At 40.5% G+C, this 22,339-nt stretch overlaps 1 protein-coding gene across 1 annotated transcript in view; it reads left to right on the forward strand.

The window, feature by feature from the left end:
• Positions 1 to 22,339, forward strand: part of GTF2F2 (general transcription factor IIF subunit 2) — an 87,450-nt gene that overhangs the window by 58,288 nt on the left and 6,823 nt on the right. Inside the window, exons 7-8 of the mRNA XM_072358940.1 lie at positions 15,020 to 15,119; positions 22,046 to 22,189. Coding sequence (XP_072215041.1) covers positions 15,020 to 15,119; positions 22,046 to 22,189 — 244 coding nt within the window. The remainder of the gene's footprint in view (positions 1 to 15,019; positions 15,120 to 22,045; positions 22,190 to 22,339) is intronic.

Consider the following 22,339-nt stretch of genomic DNA (forward strand, 5'->3'; position numbering starts at 1 on the left):
AGTCATTTCCAAGCTCCAAGCAAAAATGTATTAAGTCTTTTTTCCCTTCTTTCTTTTCCATATATGTCAGTGTGAATTCTTCTTCCCTCCAATAATCCAAATTCAGAAGCTATGCTTTTGAAATAATACTTTTTCAACTTGTAAACTTCTCTTTTATCTTTTTAGACTTCTTTCCAGTCATAGGATAAAAGCAATACACACCTTTGTATCCCTGGATTGAAACCCACGCTTCTGTAGAGATAATTCAGAGAAGATAATTAAATCTACTACACGGTTGAAATGACATTATAAGTCTTTTTTTTTCTAGTCTGTTCTAACTGTTTATGACATTTGGTTACTGGCCCAGTAATTAACATTTCTCAGGACTGTCAGTTCAACTGAGTGAGGAGAAATCACTTTGCCTTATATGTTTCCTCTTTATCAACTGCCAGTTTTATTTAGCTGGAATGAACATGTAGCACATCCAAATTGTCGTCTATTTCTTATGGACCTGCATGGAGCTGTGCTGGAGTTACAGAGGACAGACTACGTGTCTGCTTGCTTCTGGTGTGACCTGGAGGGCAGCCTTCACACTGCTGAATCTCTTTCAGTTTTCCTGCTAAATCCAGCATGTTTTATGCTTGTCTTCTGACACACAAACACAATACATTATATCAGATGGCATATAACATGTTTTTGTAAAATCATAGAATATCCCAAGTTGGAAGGGGCTTATAAGGATTGTTGAGTCCAGCTCCTAAATCTAAGAACACTTCCATTGGGACAAAGCAGAAACCACAACATGAGCAGTTAACAATTGAGTGGCTTAGAGATAGCTATGGAGCTGGCCAAGTGCCTGCTGACTCTTCTGCAGCACGATCTTGAGTCCCCAGCAGTTTGTAACTCCATGATTGCTGCGTTGTCCAAGTATTTAACAGTCCTCAATACACTTACCTTTCAGGATCTAATGTTCTTCATAAAATCGTTAAGGTTGGAAAAGATCATCTAGTCCAACCATCAACCCATCACCACCATGCCCACTGTGTCTCCGAGTGTCACATCTCCACAGTTATTGGACACATTCAGGGATGGTGACTCCACCACCTCTCCTGTGTCAGTGCTTCACCACTCTTTCTGAGAAGAAGTCTTTCCTGATATCCAACCCAAACCTCCCCTGATGCAATTTAAGGCCATTACTTCTCATCCTACCCCTGTTACCTGGGAGAAGAGGCCAACCCGCACCTTGTCACAACCTCCTTTCAGGTGGCTGTAGAGAGTGGTGAGGTCTCCCTTGTGCCTCCTCTTTTCCAGACTGAACATTTCTTTACAAAGAAGAGAAAATGGCTGTTTTTGAGGAAATACTGTCAGATAGTTGCAGCTTCTTACTGGCCTATCGTCACTAGTGAGAAAGCATAGAATCGTAGTGTTGAAATCTCTTATCGGCCTATCAGGTGTTGAACTCTGATTTGGTTTTGCACAGCCAGCCTGGTAGGTGATCATCTCACCATGCATCAGTCTGGTTTCAGAAGTCACCTGGTGTCCTGCCTGTGGAGCTCTGGGCTGTGGTGTACAGTGCAGCTGCTGTGGCTACACCACTGGGGACATCACACTATGGAACGTTGAGAGCACCGGGCTGGAACCTAACCCGCTTTTGGTCATTTTTGTCACCACAGCAAGCTATGGAAATAGCACTTGTGAAATGACAAGAATTGCCTTGATTGCAATCAGCAGCTGCTGAGGATACTGGGAAAGCATATTTTGTTTTGGGAACATCACGTTTGGGTTTCCAAAACAAAATTTTGAAGGATTTCTGTTCCATGAAAACTTGAAATGTTGGCTTACCTCCTGATTCTTGAAAATAAAAAAAAAATCATGTAATAAAAATTCAGATTTCCAGAACGCTCCACTTATGTTGGGAGGTTATTTCCCTTTTGATTCTACAAGATATTAGCAAGAAACTTGATTATGTATGTGCCTTTAACGGTTGTAGTTCTCTCATGACTGCAATGAGGCATTCAAGGCCAGGCTGGATGTGGCTCTGGGCAGCCTGGTCTGGTGGTTGGCGACCCTGCACATAGCAGGGGGTTGAAACTGGATGATCATTGTGGTCCTTTTCAACCCAGGCCATTCTATGACATGATACAATGTGATAGATGATATGATATATCCCAGTGCACCTCTTCAGTTTTCTTTTGCCCAATTTCCTTTCATTACTTCATAGTACAGCCTTCAAATAACTCAACTTTCGTGGTATTTTTTTCCTGTTTACACCCTTGACATTTACAAATAATAATGTTTTTCAGCCTCTCCGTAGCCAAGCTATACCTATTTGTCTTCTGGTGTTTTGATTACAGAGTTACTAAGCAGCTATGGAAAATACACATTCTCTAATGTATATTAGTATAAGCAGATGGTGCAATCTGTTCATCGATAGAGTTCAGATTCTAAAACTGACTTAAGCTGGTTAGCAGCAAATACTGGTTCGGTACAGCCTGTTGTGGAACGTGCACAAAGGGAAAGGCCCCATTTTGTGTTGTTTGCATTTCATTGCATCGAGGTAAAGGCATATTTAAATCCACGAGACTGCATTCTTTGTAATACGGTATTGTCATTTTTCATTATGCTTTTCTGTTTGAGGCTGTGGGCTGCCGGTCCCTTTTGCAAACGTTGTTTTCATGTAGTCATTAATAAAATTTGCACTTGAGAAGAAATGAAGGCAAATTATTTTCTTAATTTGTGGAGAGGAATTTCAAATTAATTATACCCGCTTCACCGAAGTTGGCATATTTCCTGTTGTTAACAAAAAAATGGAGGTTTCCTCTTTCCTTCAGAATGAAGAATTTTCCAAAATTCTTCCTGAACCATTAAAGCCTTTTGTATTCTGTGTCTGCTCAGCCAAGTGCAGGAAAGAATGCAGTGGATGGTGTTGTCTCTTTCAGCTCAGATAGATCCTGTAGCCTCTACAGCAGAAACCGTTTAGGCAGAAATGATAAACTCCTGGGGCTCCGTGTAGCTGAATAAACAGACTAACAGGGACAGCTTTCTTCTCCCTGTTTACCACAACACAAAATGTTTGCAGCTCTGAATACAGATGTTGCAAGCAATAAAGATGAGAAAGCACCAGGTAATTTATGTTCCATTTCCTTCTGCACTGAAGGACGTGTCTCTCCTGTGGAGAAATGTTGAAGGAACTGGTCTTGTCTAGCTTGGAGAAGAGAAGGCTCTGGGGAGACCTTCCAGTATTTGAAGGCAGCATATAAACAGGAGGGGGAATGGCTGTTAACGAGGATGGATAGTGACAGGACAAGGGGTGATAGGCTGAGACAGGGGAGGTTTAGGTTAGAAATCAGGAGGAAGTTTTTCACTCAGAGGGTGGTGACACACTGGAACAGGTTGCCCAAGGAGGCTGTGGATGCCCCATCCCTGCAGGCATTCAAGGCCAGGCTGGATGTGGCTCTGGGCAGCCTGGTCTGGTGGTTGGTGACCCTGCATACAGCAGGGGGGTTGAAACCGGATGATCATTGTGGTCCTTTTCATCCCAGGCCATTCTATGATTCCATATGAGAGTCCTCTAAGATCGTGTGTAGTAAATGGAATTAAAGGATTCAGTGGAGTAGAGCAAGGACTCAAAAAATATTACAGAAGTACCACGATACAGAAGTTTCCATTTGGAAGAAACTTGTTAGTGTTTTTAGGCTGTTCTCAGCCTTTTGAGAATTAGATGATTGTTACAGCTATTTCTTTCCTTGAAGAGATTCTGTTTTCCAGTTCTTGCCCCCAGGGCATTGTTAGCTGCTCTGGACTTAGGGCTAGAATTTAAAGTTTCATCTCCCACGCAATATAAACTTTGTCGACCAACTCCAAGGCTGTCAAACATCACGACTTGCACAAAGGGTGATTTGTTTCCCTGTTGGGTTTTGTTTTTGTTGTTGTTGTTTTTATAAATCCAGTATTTAATTTGTGAAGAAGGTACTTAGGTACTTTTCTAGGATCATAGATTGTCTCTGGTTGGAAGGGACCCATAAGGATCACTGTATTCAACACCTGAAAATCCTACTATATGCCTGAGAGTGTCACGTTGTCCAAAAGCTTATTGACCTCTGGCTTTGACCACTGTCTTGGGGATGCTATTCCATGCCCATTGCCCTCTCAGTGATGGTATTGTGTAAAAAGAAAGGAATCTAATAGGGGAAGTATGAGTAGAGAAAATAAAACCTGACATTTTGTGAAATGGTAAGTATGTGTGATAGACAGTGATTGTTCCTAAAAATATAGAATATATGCCACCGATAAGAGCGCAAATGCCACGGAATACACATCGTTTTGAGCTGACCTATATTTACTGCTGTGAGTCCTCTGCAGATGGTGGTGTGTGTATTGCTTAGTACAGAAAACTCTCCACGTTAGTGTTAAACCATGAAAAAAAATACAGTTCTCAATATATCTAATCCCAACATACTTCCTATAATGTTAGAATAGTTATTAATGGTTTTGCCCAGAGAAGTTGTGGGTGCCCCCATCCTTTTGGGGCATTCAAGATCAGGTTGGATGAGGCCCTGGGCAGCCTGAGCTGGTGGCTGTCAACACTTCCCACAGTGGGAGGTTGGAGATAGGTGAGCTCTAAGAGCCCTTCTAACCCAAGCTATTCTATGATTCTATGATAATGCTGTTTTAACACTGGCATTTGATATGGGTGCATTCAGAACTAAAAGTTGTATTTTTATTGTATATGTATGTCTATATTTTGAACTGTAGACTTAAGTGTAATTAAGAAAAGCTATGCAGAACACGCTTTAAATATTGTGATCCCAAAGCTTTCAAGGCTTTTTTTTTTCCTCTGGATGATTCGCTCATCTAAATTACACAGATCTTATGGACAAGCCCAATTATACTGCTTCTTATTAGGGAAGCTAGTCAACATTTGCGCTTCAGCCGTTAACTGGTATTGGATTTTGTCATGCCAGATGAATCTGTAATCAGATCTGTTGTTTCTTCATTTAATAACAGAATAGGTACAGCTTCACAAAGCTTGGGTGAGTTTCAGCGTGTTGACAGTAACAGACACTTCTCTGAAGACACTAATTAGGAGGAGAATACTCATGTAACAGAGCTCAGAAGTGCGGGGTTCTAAGTTTCTTACCAAACAAGCTCTGTAGGGAGTGTTCTGAAGTTAATGTACTGAGCTGCCAAGCTTATGTTATGGATTTTTTTTTCCTTTGAAAACAAAACAACAACAACAACAAAAAAGGCAGAGCTTGTTATAAAGTTACACTTTTAACCTTCTAAATTGAATCTTACGCTTTCGGACTCGGTTACCTCAAAACCATTTCTTTCTTCTTTTAGTCAGTGGTGGATTTTTTAAAAGAAAGTACTGGAAAGTTTATTTATTTTTTAAACAACTTTAGTTGTGGAAGAGACTGGGGCTGTGACTTGATACAGAGCTTGCACATCCTGAAGTCATTTTCAACATACCCAGAGCTTGTATCAGGGTTTAGAAATGATACACGTGTGGCTGCGATAGGCACTGTAAGCTTCAGAGATGATGCACAGAAGCCAAAGGCCATGGAACACAAATCTTATGAGGAGTGGCTGAGGGAGCTGGGGTTGTTCGGTCTGAAGAAGAGGAGGCTCAGGGGAGACTTCATCTCTCTCTACAACTGCCTGAGAGGAGGTTGTGGTGAGGTGGAGGTTGGCTCGTTCTCCCAGGTAACAGCAATTGAACAAGAGGTAATGGCCTTAAGTTGTGCAGTGGAAGGTTTGGGTTGGATATTAGGACAAAATTCTTTTCATTGTGGTGAGGCATTAGAACAGGCTGCCCAGGAAGATGGTGGTGTTACCATCCTTGGAGATATTCAGGAACCGTGTAGATGTGGCACTTGGGGATATGGTTAGTGGGCATGGTGGTGATGGGCTGATGGTTGGACTAGGTGATCTTAGAGGTCTTTTCCAACCTCAATGATTCTGTGATTCCAAGAAGGCTTTTTTAAAGAAAATGGAACAAGTGTTTGGTCTCTGCTGCAGGATTTCACAGAAAAGAGCTGGAGGACGGTAAGGCTGAGTGATGCAGGGCTGCTGTCAAGCCATCCTTCACCTAGCTCAGAGAGGAGAAGCTTGCCTCTCCCCTCATCCCCTCCCAGCCACCAAGCAGTTCAGCAGCTCCTATCCCTCTCTATTCCTGGGTTCCATCCACACTGCTGATTTTTGCCTCTGGCTTTGCTGCATCACATGCCCCCTTGCTCTGCTTGGTGAAGCACAATCTCCCCTGATGGTTTAGCAGCATTTTTCAGTGGAGATGGTTGGGTGGGCAGTACCATGGGAAAAAAAAAGGGAGCTGAGGAAGCACTGGTCTTGCCAAACAGGGGGAAGTAAAGTGTAATTAAGATCTTTGAACAAAGACAGTGCAGCAGCAGAGTACTGTGCAGTTGGCAAAGGAATTAGAGTTGGCTGAAAGAACGATGATCAAATTGAAGAAAAAAAATCTGTCTCCTGCTTTAACTGATGTATCTTTCAGTCTGCTGTTTGGTTTGCCATGCTTCATGTCTTTGTTGGCGACTAGCAGCAGAAGCTGGTAAGGTATTCCCATTAGAGAGGATAAGCAAAGCTGCTTTTTCAAATGGGCTAAGGAGAAAGGTTTCTCTCCCTTTGTGTGTTGTTTATGGTGGAGGATTCCTTAGGGCTGCTGAGGCTATGCATCTTTTCCTTTAAACCTAACGCTTATTTTGCTTGTATTTAAGCAGGCTTTCAAAGTTCAGATAGCAATAATTTGTTTCTCTTTGCTTGCTGGGAAGTGTTGAGTGGATTAATTCAGCAGCTTAGCGTGAGCTATGTGAGAACAGATAAGCCATGCAAGCTCACCTGTTCAGCTACCAACAGCAGTGTGTAGTCTTTGACACGATAACGCATATCCAAGTGCAGTGCTTTCTTGGAGTGGTTTCATTTCAGTGTCCTTTGCAAAAGCCCCTTGCTGGTTGTTTCCAAGTCTGTTTTAACAGAAGGGAGGTGGACGTGCACAAAAAGATGACCTGCTGCCTGGCGTTTTAGGTCTGCAGACTAAGGAAGGAAGAGATAGGAAAAAAAAACCCTTAAGAAATTGAGGCAGTGAGGTTTTCTAGGGATGTAATCCAAATGTTTCCCAGCTTGCCACAAACTGTTAAATTGTTTACAGTAAATTCTAACTGGAAGCTCTCTAATTGAGCCAGATGCTGTGGCTGTTTGCAGAGCTACTGGGGGAGTGACGAGGTATCTCTGAGTGGAACTTTATAGGTGGAATTGCCTAGTTGGAGGCAGAGTGCTGGCATCTGTAACTCCCTACAGGCTGAGTGAAGGGGAGCCTTGTTCCAGTTGTCACTGGAAGAGAAGAGGTAGCAGAGATGCTGTAGATTTTTTTCTTTTCCTTTGGGAACTTGTATCCAGCAGTCTGCCTCTTTCCTTACAGCTTGTCTTTACCTGAGCAGCTTCATCAAAAGAACTGTGGAATGAATTAAATAAGCTTGTACATCATTTACTTGTTTACCAGTAATTCAAGACCAAGACCTTCGGAGAATTTGGTAAAGATGTGGCTGTTCTGTATAAAAGACTCCTTCATAAAGTTCTATTTTGTTGCTCATAGCAAAATGTCACAGTGGTTGTGGATCTGCAGACACTGGGTGGAGGTAACTGTGGTAGCAGCAAAGCACCACACACCTGTTACACCCCCTGGTAATATAGAGGAAGAGGAAAGGAAGAAGAAAATGTCAGAAAAAAAGCATGTCCAAAGAAGGGCACTGAAACTTAAGGAGGGTCTGGAGCATAAATCTTATGAGAATGGCTGAGGGAGTTGGGATTGTTTAGTTTGGAGGAGGCTTGTGGGAGTCCCTATCACTCTCTTACAATTACCTGAAAGGAGGTTGAGGTGAGGTGGGGGTCAGGCTCTTCTCCCATGTAATAGTGATAGGATGAGAGGTAGTGGCCTTAAGTTGTACCTGGGGGGGTTCACATTGGATATTAGGAAAAACAACTTCTCAGAGAGAGTGATAGGGCAGTGGCACAGGCTGCCCAGGGAGGTGGTGGAGAAAACGGGTACAGGAAAGGAAGCTACACGTCTGAAAATGGAAGTGAGAAAGGAGGCTGTATCTTTAAGAACATAATAAAAAGACAAAGCGTGTTGTGATACTTAGGTGTTGGGTTCTTTTAAGCTGTGACAGGTTGTTTTTCTGTAAATGATGTAGCATAGCAAAACTGACATTATAAGCTTGAAGTATCACTGGATACTCCTTAGTAATAGGCTGGAGAAAAAATTAATGATCATTTAGGGATTATAATAGTCATTTCTGTCTTTGAAATGTATAAATACCTGAAGGTAACTTGATTTTTATAGATCTATTTTGTCTCGGTTCTTACATTAGGAAGTCAGATCTTGTCTTTCCTCTTATCTCCTCAGGCATCCAATTCTAATGTTGGAACTAATTGGTTTACGGTATCAAGAAAACTACTCACGTTGAAGTTTTTCCTAAGCAAGGAATTATTTATAGCTGCAAATTCCAAGTACAGGCACATGCTTTTGAACAGGGTGGTTTATTCATGTTGGTGGGAGAGTGGGCAGTGCAGGTTAGTGAGGGTGGACCAGAATTGTAGGACCATCTCTTGTCAGTGGTGGAGGTTGCCTGCATGCACTAGACTATACAAAAGTGCTCTCAGATTTTCCTTCTGCCTAGTTTTAGACCTGTTTGTTGCTGGAAAAAGCCAGACTTGTAATTTCCCAACTATAGAAATGCTCCTTAAAAACAAGCAATTTTGTATATATGTAAGAACAAATAAGGAAGGTTTTGTTTCCCTTCTGGACACTGAATGATTGACTATGATGACTGTAGTACGGAAAGGACAGTGTCTTATGCCAAAGGAAAGATATTCAATTGTATCACTCCTAAAATGCTAAGGTCTGTCTTACTTTATCTTTACATCATTTATTGTCAAAACCTTGGCCCAAAAGGATTTGAATCCTTTGTGATACTAAACTCAGAGAGAAAAATGAGAGTTTATTAATCAGTTATTCCCATCTTGTCAAACAAACAAAAAGTCACATAAGAAATTGCTACCTATTGCTGAATTGTTGTTCATATCATCTCGTGTTCTGTACTGGAGAAAAATATGAGGAACTGGGAGCCTTCATTTGTGGCTGCAATGCTTGTCTCAGTATTAGGCCTGAAAATACATTCAAATGATTCACTGCTCAACCTTCAGCATACACAGTTGAAGATATCGACTTCAGAAAAACCTAATCATTTTCCTGAACGTAAAATAATTGAGGTACTTTTCTTGAAATGCCAAGATTTCAGGACTTAAATTCAATTACAGATCATACATTATCCTAGTAATCTGAAGTATTTTCTTCATGAAAGCTGACAAGTAATGCCATTTGTAATGCCATTTCTATTCAGAGCTTGTCCTTATGACCAGGTTTGGGCTCACCGTATTTGGACTTGGTATGTGCTGTAGGGTAGCGCTCAGAGTCTGAAAGAGACATGGCTCTGCATGTCAATGGCATGTTGCTAATTCTCATGTTTCAGAATATACGACAGATATAGCTTTGTGTAGTGACAGGTTGTTGTCTCTCTGATTAGTTAACGTGTATTTTTACAAGTGAAGTCATTCTGTTAATTTCCTAAACTGTTTGTGGTTGGGCACTGCCTTGGGATTGCTACTGTGGGATGTGTCCCACAGGGTGATGATTTCCTGTAATCTTCATGGAACTATAAAACCTTAAGAAGATGGCGAAGGGTCTGGAGGGCAAGATTTATTGAGCTTTTTTTGGTGAGCAGAGGAGCTAAGGGAAGGACTGATGGTGGCTGCAGCTCCTCATAGGGAGCGGAGGGGCAGCGCTCAGCTCTGCTCTGTGATAGGGACAGGGCCCGAGGGAATGGCATGGCATGGAGCTATGTCAGGGGAGAGGCAGCTGGGGGATGGGGACAGGGGCTACACCATAAGGTGTTGGGCATGGAACAGCCTGCCCAGGGCAGTAGGCATGGCCCCAAGCTGCTGGAGTTCAAGGAGCATCTGGACAACGCTCTCAGACTCAGGGTCTGATTTTTGGTGGTGCTATTTGTAGCCAGGAGCTGGACTCAGTGATCCTAGGAGAGATGTGGACCTGTTGGAGCACATCCAGAGATGCCACAGAAATGATCCATGGTATGGGAACACCTCTCCTACAAGGACAGGCTGAGAGAACTGAGGCTGTTCAGCATGTAGAAGAGAAGGCTCCAGGGAGATCTGAGAGCGACCTGTCAGTGTCTGAAGGGAAGCTACAGGAAAAAAAGGTACAGACTCTTTAGCAGGGTCTGTTGTGAGTGAACAAGTGGAAGTGGTTTAAAGCTTAAATAGGGTAGATATAGGTTAGATATAAGGAAAAAATGTCTTATACAGTGGGGGTGGTGAGGCACTGGAACAGGTTGCCCGGAGTTGTGCTTGATGTCCCACCCCTGGAGATATTCAAGACAAGGCTGGATCAGGCCCTGGTAACCCGATGTAGCTGTGCACGTCCCTGTTCATTGAAGGGGAATTGAACTAGATCTTTGAAGGTCCCATTCAATTCTATGAATTCTACAATTCTAGGAAAATAAGAAGGCAAAGAAGAAAAACTTTGTTGCCATGTTCGTGTATCATGCTGTAATGCAGCTGCCTCTGTCTGGTTCAAGTACAAAATTACTGAGGAAGGGACTAGGGATGTGTTGGTTCTTGTCTTTGTTCCTCTGGTACTTGGCTCGGAGCTTCTGTGAGGAGTCAAAAAACAAAACAAACCCAAACCAAAGTGCTCAGCTGTGCAGAACCAGAGCTGTTGTTTCTTACCTTTCCAAAGCTTTGAACAGTGATCATGCGCCTTTGAAATTCATCTGTCAGATGAGGTTGCGAAGGGAGAAGCAGATCAACCTTGAGCAGCCTCTCTTTTTTTGACAGCAATAGCGTTAGCTCCTGCCTTGCTAGTACCCTGTGTAAATAAAACCAAGCATGGAAACTCTCTGAAACTGCTCCGTCTCAGCCTTAGAATCATTTCTTTAGAAATGTCAAGAATTGAAGCTCAATCAATGCTTCTGATTAATACCTGCTTCTAATCTCTGAAACATTTGTTTTGTGGTGGAAGATTAATCAGAGGAAGTCGTCTTTTCTAAAGGTTTATTTTAAGGTTTACCTTTGTTTTATTTGCTTGTTGCTGGGAGATTCGTGAATTTAAAAGCCAATGAGCATCTCATCCAAATGTACATATTGCCTTCATCTGTCTCCCCTTATGAGTCTGTTGCATGTTGACAAGTCCTATACAATTATTTCCAACCTGCTTGAATATTTTTTCCCTTGTTCAACTGTAGTCACAATGACAAATCAGAGCTGCAGCATAAAATGTATTTTGCTGGGAAATGACTGTGGTGAATTCGATGCCATGCTGGTTACACGCTGTATTTCAGGGCAGAAGAGCTACATTTGATCCTTATGGGTAGAAAACGACAGCGTGCAAGCTGGTGGCTGATCTGTCATTCGTTTACTGGCAGTTTTGGAAAAAGAAAAAGGAAATAATCTGCATTCTCTTTGTTTTTTTTTTACGCCAGATATCAGCATGAGTTACAGTGTTTGCTGTTTCAACAAAAGCCATGTGGAAAGTTTAAATCCTTGGATAAGGCCTTTAGCTGTCACGCACACGCAACTCGTAATAAAGAGTAATAGGTAAAAAGCCACTGGCTGCTCTTTTAGATCAGTGTCAGCGGTGACTCAGAGTGCCTATTGATTTTTTCTTTTTAATTATTCCTACCAATAGCTTCAATTAAGATTCAGCAGATCCACTCTGAGAGCACCCAGTCTAAAATGCCTCGTAATATTTTTCATTGAATACTGCTTTTTAATTTCTTTTTAAGAAACGAGCATTTTGAAGTTATATCTCTAACATGAAAACTTCGGTCTAAAAGGTGAATATAATGTCTAATTCACCGCCTTTGTTATACATTTGTGAGCGTTAATTATTAAAATACGTAAATATATACGTTCCATTAGTTTATTTTTTTTTCAATCAACAGCTAGACAAATTAGAGGAGTCAAATATATTTACCAGACATACTACATTATGAATATGGGAAAGTTATGGCAGGATTTTGAACCTCTTCCCCCCTCCTCTACCACCACCGCCACCTTATTGTACTTTCACCGCAGATTGTGTCTTTAGTAGCAAATTACCTGGATAAAGTGATTGCAGCGTATTTGTTTTAACCCTGCAATGCACTGAGCAAATTTCAGTGCTTCAGTACATCAACAGCTTGGTAATCTGGGTCTGTTTAGAGCCTGGATATCTGGCAAAACGAAGGCAGTTTTAGACTGTCATTCTCCAGGAGATTTTGAATGCTTCGGAGAAAGAGTAAGAAGGGCAGCCATTAGGGAGAAGAGCAGGATGCATGCATTGAATAAATGAATATTAATAAAAAGGTTTGCCTCATGAGTCACTGTGCTTCCCATTTAGATTTCCATATGGACATGTTGCCACTGCTGTATTTGCTTGTACTAAAAAGTAGTACTAGGGATGTAGTGCATTATTACTTTTCACTATAGCATTTGATCAACTAGGAACAGGAAGAAAAGCCAGCACTGTACCATTAGCCAGTTTTCTGTAGATGAGATCTATAGATTATAATTTGAAAACCACTCGCACAAGTAGAAGAAATTTTGAAGTACTGATGTGTCTGAAATTTCCATCTGAAACGCATATGTTTGTAGCCGATACATTTGTTAGTTGGTATATGTAGAATTGTAGAATCATAGAATCATTCAACTCTTTTCATGGGTTGAAAAGGACCACAATGATCATCCAGTTTCAACCCCCCTGCTATGTGCAGGGTCACCAACCACCAGGCTGCCCAGAGCCACATCCAGCCTGGCCTTGAATGCCTCCAGGGATGGGGCATCCACAGCCTCCTTGAGCAACTTGTTCCAGTGCGTCACCACCCTCTGTGTGAAAAACTTCCTCTTAATATCTAACCTAAACCTCCCCTGTCTCAGTTAAAACTATTCTCCTTGTCCTATCACTATCCACTCTCATAAACAGTCATTCCCCCTCCTGTTTATATGCTCTCTTCAAGTACTGGAAGGCCATGATGAGTCTCCCCAGAGCCTTGTAGATCTTTCTGAACATTTCTGTCATTTCACAAACTCAGATTTCCATTTTCATTGCAAATTGTTTGAAGTGAAAAATGTCAAGAAAGGTATTGCTGGAAGTCCCCTATGCAAAGAGAATGAGAGCAAGGATTAATATATGGAATCTGCACTGAAATGAATGATGAAATTTCCTATGTAGTAATTTTAAAATGCCAGAACAGAAAGAGCCCTTTAGCATTCAGTGGTATGAATTCATCACAGGTTCTAGGCTAGAGTATTGATTATTTTCATGCTTAAATATCTAATTTATTAGTAATTTAGAGGGGGCTGATACTACCACTATAAAGCATCTTCTCTTGAGAAAATGTGTTCAAGCCATATTTTCAGTATTCTGTCATGTAATTACAGAAGGGCTGATATTTTTTGGCTGTTTTCCTGGAGTAAGAAAAAAGAATAAAGCCACACTATATAGCCAAGATTGTATTACAAAATAAAAATGAGGAGAAGATTTGGAGAAAGTATAGGCATTTAGCTTTCCTGTAATGTCTGTCCCTCTTTGTGGGAGTTAAGTGCTTAGGAGACCTTTGGTAATGAGATCATTAAAATCATTAAATCATTCAATCGGATTGAAGGCCAGAAGAGAAAACTCTGATAAAAAACTTCTAACTTTGTGCTCTAGAATGGTGGTAGAAAGGGTTCGCCGCTCATTTACTTTTGGACTGATTTTCCTTCAAGCTAAGAAGCTACATCTGAGTCATAGAATCATAGAACCACAAGGTTGGAAAGGACTTACAAGATCATCTCATCCAGCTGTCCTACCTTTACCATACCTACAGCAAACCAATAACCCATATCTCCTAGCTCCTTATCCAGACACCTCTTCAACTCTGCCAGGGATGGCGACTCCACCACCTCCCTGGGCAGCCATTCCAGTGCCTGACCACTCTCTGAGAGAAAAAGTTCCTTCTTATGTCCAGTCTAAACCTCCTCTGGTACAACTTGTGACCATTTCCTCAGGTCCTGTTTGTTGCCTGGCAGAAGGGGCCAAGCCCTCTTTGGACAGAAGGCATCAACATACCTTTTTGATGATTTGGAAATCTAGAATACAAGGCACTGTATTATAGTGTAAGGATAATAAAGCTATAGAACAAACGACATGTTTGCAGAAATTCAGAAGGAAGCAGGCAGATACGTATCTAAGTACATATGGGACAACTACACAGTTGAGCAGTACTAGCTGTATATGAAGGAAGATTGATTTTATTTCCTATTTCCTATAACTGGAGATGAACTTAACAAAGTATGTTAAACCTCTGCGCTTATCCTAATCTTTCCCAAACCATAGTAAAGGTCGCCATTTGTCAACGGTTTCTTTGAGACATGATTGTACATTGGTTTGAACCTGTGCGGATTTCTTTGTCTCCATGTCTTTAAAAGTACTCTTCCAATGGTTGGTTGTGCTTTGATGGTCTATTGTGGCAAAAGAAAGGTCACAGAAATCTTTATTTTTACGTAAAATATCTAAGAGAAGGTCATTTTCACTGTTGTCTGAGTATTGGTAGAAATAAATGGAAAGCTTTTCCAGCCCTCAGTTGAGTAAGCTGGGAAATTTGGCGTTCATTTCCATTTATTCTGATCATTTTTAAAAGCAAGGGCTTTTATGACACGTGAGTGTCAGGCTTTTAAAGTCCCTGTTCAGACATAACTTTTAGTATCGTTGCTTCGCAGTTGCTTGGTTTTCACTATTTCAATATCTTCAGTAACATCTAGTGTCCGTGCTTTCCTCAAGCAGAAAGAGCAGGAAAAGGTTCAAAAGAGTGTGTTATTTGTTTGCAGCTCACCTCTGATAAGGGATGGTTCATACTTGCAGACTTTTAGAATTCATTCTGTGCTTGTCCAAAGGTTTTATTAATTCTGTTTTTCTTTTCTCTTAAAGATTTCAGATAGAAGAATCATCTAAACCTGTAAGACTATCACAGCAACTGGACAAAGCAGTAACCACCAATTATAAACCTGTGGCTAACCATCAGTATAATGTAAGTAGCTCTGAATTCACATTTTCTCTTAACCAGGTTCCAGACTCCACAACTGCAGTGCTGCTGCCATCAGTCCAGGCTTTCCAAACTGATTTGGTTTGGAAATCTTCCATGTTAGTTGGTTTTTCTACTGGAAATCTTCTTTCTGCCTCAAGAGCCACATCACCTTTGGGGTTAAGGTCTGCCAATTCTTACCTTCTCTTGTTAGCTGCTGGAAGGCAGACTGCCTTTACCCAGACACTTCTCTAACATCTTAATTGTGTTCTTCCTGTAGTCTATTTTTTGAAATAGAGTTTTAAAGTTTGGGGATAAAAAGCAATTCTCTATAAAGCTTTCCTTTCCTTTGAAACAAAGAAAATATCACGTGGAGGTGGGTAAAAGACATGAAACAAATCTTTATTTTCTAGTCCTTTGCTGGAACTGAGTAGGAAAGAATAACAGCTGGTAATTTTTCACAGTTTCATACCTTCATAGTACGTGTTATTTGCATCATTAGCTTTGTCAATATTACACCCACGCTGCTGTTCCAGATCAGTTGATGTACATACAAACTATAACGTCCTTTTGCTTAAAGATCCTCTTTGAGTAATTTGTATGTATGCATATATAATCACTGTTACTGATGAATGTGAGGAATGTTAAGTCACACTAAACATGAGTCAGTGTGTTAGTCATTTAAACTTTTACACTTTTTATTAAGATTTTATTTACATAAAACAAATGACAATATACTGGCTGATATTTAAGCATTATTCCGTAAAGTATGTCTATATCTACAGAACCCAAAATAATCATTTCTCTCTTTCATGGGACTGTTTCATAGTAGTTACTGTTAAAAGTCTGATCTCGACGTAGATGATCATAGCAGTATAACAATTTCAGCCAGGGGAATGACACTTAATCAAAGTAGTCACACTGTTATATCCTGCTATGTAATTGCAATTTCATATGAGTATACTGGTGTTCTATGGCACTTCTTCTTTAGTTCTGGAAAAAGCTACACTGTACAGCTTCTCTTTTTAATGGGATGCTGTGCCATTTCACTGACACTAGCGTAATTGCAGCAGTCTAACCTCTCCCTTGTAGGTGATCTTTGAGCCTTCATTCCATTGAACTGTTAGGATTGTATCATTATAGAAATGTAAGTCTTGTGTAAGGTTCAAGCAGTAATAACCAGGAAGTCACAAGGCCTCTTTAAAAAGTTACAGTTTCCTTATGTACTAAGTGTACTAATTGCAATTCAGACATCTTCTTGGGAGTTGATGAGGAGTGAATGAACATGAAATAAGAAAGGATACAATTTTTCTGAAGGGAGAAGTGATAGAATATTGAATGGGATGTAGATATGACTGCTCCATGTACTCCTACGTGAACATACAGATGGAAGGAAGAAGGAGAAAAATTACTTGTAGAGGAGGATTGATGATTGTTTGAATACCAGTTCTGTCTTTAGTAAGGATGGGAGAAGCTCTTGCCTTTTCTCCAAAATAAATACACTAAGCCTACCTTTATCACTAGAAGAATTTGCAATTCCATTAGAATATAAGCCACGATTATAGCTTAACTTTTTCTCTCTGAGGAAGGGACCTTCATTTTCTCTATATCTACAAGTGATGCTTATGTCTACAGGGTTGCAATATTAATGTTCTTGCAGCTGGAATCTTTCTGTGACTTAATTATTGTTCATACTACAGCAGAAAAATTCTCTAGGCCCTGCTGGGTCATCCCTCCATCACTTTCAGATCAGTTCTTTCAGCAAATAACTGGATAACATGTCAGTCATTATGCACGTAATAGACATAATTACTTTCAACATAGTTAGTGTAAAATTAGAGTCTTTATGACCTTGCAAGAGCAAAATAATTGAGTTTATCCTTTTGCTGTTCTGAAGAACAGAGTCATTTTTTAAGTACAAGGTGAAAAGAGTTTTCTTTGAGTTCTCCCTGTTCACCTTTTCTCTTACTTTAGAGGTTGGTGTTCATATTCCTAGAAAAGCTTTCTGAGTCTTTTTTTCCCAGTTTAGTGATAGATACTGTGGATTTACATTGCACGTAGTTGTGGATAAATGTTGATAGCTAGCTAGCTAGCTAGCTATCATTATTTCCTTTCCAAGGCAGTATTTAGAGTAACAAGCAACATTTATGTCAGATTCTTGAAAACAGATGCTAAAAACAATGCTTCTTACTTAGTAAACATCAGGAGCAGGTAGAGGAGAATCATAAAAAGGTAGGATTAAGTCCTTGCTCATATTCCCAACATTTCCATTCATCTCCATCCTACTTAAAGGGGCAGAACTGCTTGTAAGCCTTGAACTGGACATCAGGGCAACTGCAAAAACTTCCTGAAAACAAAATGGCTGCTGCCACTGGGGTATTTTGTTCCTTCCTGAGACCACTGTCTCTCCTTGTAATCGGTCTTGGTACTGTCTCATGCACTCACATCCATCGGAAGTGATGCATGGAGGAGGTAGTCATGCATGCATGACTGGCAGCTCATGGACAGAATGGAGATTTCTGAGAAGACATCAGCAAAATAAGTGTAAATGGGTAAGCAGCAGGGCTTCCAATTATTCATGCATGCATGCAAAAGCACTACTTGAACATGCTGGCCTGTTTTTCACCTCAGTCAGTCTATGGAATATTTTGTTGACAGTGGTGGCTGTATTGAGCCACATAGTGAGCTCATAGTTACATTAATGGACACAGATTTAAGAAGGAAAGCTTTGCATTTGACCAGCTGAGCTCCACTTCTGTATTTCATGATGTGGTTTCCATTGCTTTGCATAGAACTAAAATCTCTGTTTTTTCAGTCAATAGAGCAACGCACTGGAATTGATAATTGTCAAGCAATTTGATAGATAAAAAAATAGTCATAAAAGTAAAAAAGAATATAGGACCTTTTGAAACATATTTCTAACATCTTCAGATGAAACTTTACATTTGGTTTCACTCTATAATGCCTTATCTATCATTTTTACATTATCTGTCTAACAAAGAGGTGTAATACATTGCTTTCCTACTAATGATACCTTCAAGAAGGCAATTTTGGCAGCTTTTCAACAAGTTGAGCAACATACTGTGATGGTAAACAAAGAGAAATTGATTCCTGTATGAAGTCTTGCAGGGATAAACTAACAACTTCTGCAGCTGGCAGCTTGTTCTAAAATGATCCATCCTTGAAATCAAATCATATCTCAATGCTCTTTAAATTCGAAAACTACACAGGTTTAAATAAATCTAATTAGTTTCCAATGTACGTATATTCTGTCATATGGCTCTCAGAAAGTGTTTGAAGTCTATTGCTTTAAACATCTTGTTAGCAAAGAAGACAGAAGGGAAAAAAAATGAAAGAATGCATTGTAACTTGCTATAAACAGCGTATTCACAGGACAAAAGAAGAAAATGGCAGCTGAAACAATGCGGTTTTCTTTTAAATACACTTGACAATGTGCTCAGTGTTTCTAAACAACAGTGGTGGCTGTTGCTGATGCTGGAGGTAAATGCTGGAGTGTTGCTAATTAAAACACAGGCAGCTGAGACACCAGTTGCAAATAACTTGTTTTCAGCAAAGGGAGAGTTAGGTAATCAGTTTTGTGTGTGAGCTGGTTCTATACATTAATGAATCGGTTTGCTTTGGATAATCTGGAGGCTGTAAAACAAAAACTACTGGGGAAGAGTTGCTGAGTCACGAAAATAACAGAGAAAGAAGAATGCTGAGCAGTACAATTTACTAGCAAAAACAGAGTGTTCTTCAGTTTAAAATACCACTTAATGTTGTCCTATAGGAGACTTTCATTCATATAAATAGTATTTAATAGCTAGTCACAAAATAGTCCTGTCAGAGACCTTGCATCAGTAAAGGCAGTTTAGAGAATTTCCTTATTGTTATTTCTCTCCTTTATGTAAGAAAGATCAATTTTAACATTAATGATATTTTGTTCTCCATATGAAGAGAGCTGTAGCCAGTTGCCAGCTAAGCACATTTTCACTGTACATCATTTGAAGAGGCACAAACATTACCATGGGGTTTTTTTTCATTATATTTAGAGATTGTCTTGAAATTCACAGTATCACTCCATGTTATTTAGCCATTATTCCTGTAGCCTCACCATGTATAACCTCAGTGCCTGGCTCTCCTTCTTGGTCCTTAAGAACAAGCCAGAAACCAGAAAAAGATGAGATTGTTTTCTTCCATCACTTCAGCTTGACCTTCCTAGTTGAGGAGGTTGCAGTTTGCTTCTGTTTTGCTTCTTGTTTTGTTTCTGGGGAGGTAGAAAATCACTGAAGGGTTGGGAAGAACAGACATAATAACTGTTCCTGTGCCAGAGCCATGCAGTCTGTTATCTTTCACACCGCATCTTTCAGCTGTTGTACTTCTAAGTCAAAGAGAAGTTACTATCCCCAAAACCAAATACAGAGATCTTTACACTGAAAAGTGACCTCAAATGTATAGAGAAAACCAGAACTCGGACAAGCATTGAAAATAAAAATACCTTCATCTCTCATACTGTCTCTCTGGACTTGGCCTCTGACATGTCAGAAGCTTTTCTGGCAACAAATTTAAAGCTGGATGATCCATCTCTTCCTCTTGTAACATGTTACTGTGCATGCATTCAAAACATTAGTAATGTTGGCATATGCCAGTGTCTTAACTGTAATAGTGCTCTATGTTCAACACAGTGGAGTGTTGTTTACCAATACCAGCCATGAACTGATCAGCAGCTGCACAAAAAAACCCAGAAAGTGTTGTGAATCCCTCAGTCAAAGAAGGCTGAAAAGCCAGGCTCAAGAAAGCTGGATCTTTGAAGAGGACCCAGTAAAGGTGCAGTTCCTTCTTTCCTTCTTTGTTGTGGGAAACATACGATAAATCTTACAGGACGACTCCTGTGCTTCATGATGAACTACCAAAGGGGAAAAAATCTGGAACAATTTTCAGTCAAGGAACAAAAAATATCTGCTGTATACAACTAGATTTGCTTATTTTTGGTATGATTTGGGTTGTTGTTTACTTATTTTCTTCTGCCTGCTGAATCTGTCAGGAACCTGTGGGTCCCTCTGCTCCAGCCCCTGCCCCAGCAGGGATACCCAGGGATACCTGGGTGCCCAGGGATGCATCCAGGCGGCATCTGGGAGGTCCCCAAGGAGACCCCACACCTGGGCAGCCTGTGCCAGTGCTCCATCACTGCACAGCACAGAGAGGCTCCTGGTGTTCAGAGGGAATCTCCTGTGCTCCAGTTTATGCCCATGGGCTCTGGTCTTGGCACTGGGCACCACTGAAATGAGCCTGGCTGCAGCCTCTGATTCTTTCCATCAGGGATTTATGAGTGCTGATGAGATCCTCTTGAGCCTCCTCTTCTCCAGCCGAGCAGTCATAGCTTTCTCATCCTCTCCTGATGGGAGAGGTACTTCAGGCCCTTTCCCATCTTGGTTTCCCTTCATTGGACTCATTGCAGAATGTAGTGGTTTACTTCTAGACAAATGAGATTTTCCCTGCCCCTCCAAATACCATGTCAATATACCCAGCAGAGAATCGAGCAGCTGTTTTGCAAGTGTACTCCGAGTACATCCCTGGAAAAGAATTCAGCCTTGAAGCCAGAAGAACATTGTCATTCTATAAGCTATGGAGTTATTTACTATTATATGAATGGATCCTAGCTGTATTTATAACAGTAGCAGTCAAGTATTTGAATGCCTAAACCTACCTCCAGGTTTTTAGCTGAAGGAACAACCTTCAAGTTACAGGTTGGAAGCAATTGCTCTACATTGATTTTAGTAATGAAGTCTGTTCCAGAATCTGAAAGGGAAAGGTGTCTGGCCAGAGACCTGTGAACAAGGGCAAAGGTACTAACAGGCTTCAGCCTCTTTGAGACAGATATCAAGAGACAGCCTATTATCACTCAGAAAGAAGGAGGGATTTAGCTGGCAATGAAGTATAGGAAAAATGTGCAATAAATTTAATATCTCCCATCAAAAATATGATTTTCAGTCTCCAGTAGAGCTGTGAATTTTCATCTCTAGGCCTCCTCACTGAACATCTTCCTTCAGGATCAGGTTTTAAGACATCGGAGGTGGGATGACTCTTGTATGAAATCCCATAGGGAACCACAGTGCTCAAGTCTGTTCTGCTGTGTCATGCTGCTTTTCATCTATCTATGGACTTTGCTTGAAAGGACCTACTGATGATGTGAAATGCATTACATTCTGGGATGCATTTGTGCATTCTGAGGAGCTGGATGGTTTTCTGCTACTGGGGATGTTTTTGGGTGTGAATGGGGTAATGTATGGGCAAATTTCACCACTGGTGCTCAGTAGTTTGTTATTGCTTTGGTGTATGCTTGTTTGTGCAAGGCTTGCATCTGATGATGAACTTGGTAAAACATGGAAAGCATTTTTAGTGGTTGGATGAATTCTGTTTCTCTGTTTATGGAGGAGTTGTTTCGAGTGCCATTTCTGAGACAGAGGAGGCAATGTGTAAGGACCAACTAACTATGCCATGAGCAGGTGATTTCTGTGGTCGTGGTGCAGCTGTGTTGCTCTGTGGATTTTCATGAGCGTGGCAATTTGGAGGTTGCTTACTGTTATTATGTCAACAGAGGTGGAACAAAAATACTAGCTCATTTGGGATGCCTGTACTAATATTAATTCTCCCTTCATGTTTGGGCACGTCATGCAAGCTTTGTTTCTGGTGTTTTGGTTTGTTTGTTTTTCAAGCAGAGATACATATCTGAAAAGCTTATTGTGCAAGGACATAATGCTCAGTTTATGTTCATAAAAGAGTGTTTGAGTACTCAAAAGAAGAATTTTCAGATAAAAAGCACTGAGTCATTGAATGGTGTTTTATTATTTTACAGTTTTTGTGTGTCTTAATATTCAGTGCTGAGGTTTTACATATGAATGTATTTAAAACGTTTTCTATCTCATTAATAGATTGAATACGAAAAGAAGAAGAAAGAAGATGGAAAACGGGCTCGAGCTGATAAACAACAAGTATTGGACATGCTCTTTTCAGCCTTTGAGAAACATCAGTATTACAACATTAAAGACCTGGTGGACATAACCAAACAGCCAGTGGTATGTACCAGTAGTCTTCTCATAGGAGCATTTTCAGTAGTTAACATTATGTTTACCTTCCATATCCAGAAAATAGTTTAATGTACACCATATGCATTTGAAACAGATCTCTTAGTGTTTTTTTACAACGAATGGAAATCGACAGCTTTT

This window comes from Excalfactoria chinensis, chromosome 1 (assembly GCF_039878825.1).
Source record: "Excalfactoria chinensis isolate bCotChi1 chromosome 1, bCotChi1.hap2, whole genome shotgun sequence".
Classification (NCBI taxonomy): Eukaryota; Metazoa; Chordata; class Aves; order Galliformes; family Phasianidae; genus Excalfactoria; species Excalfactoria chinensis.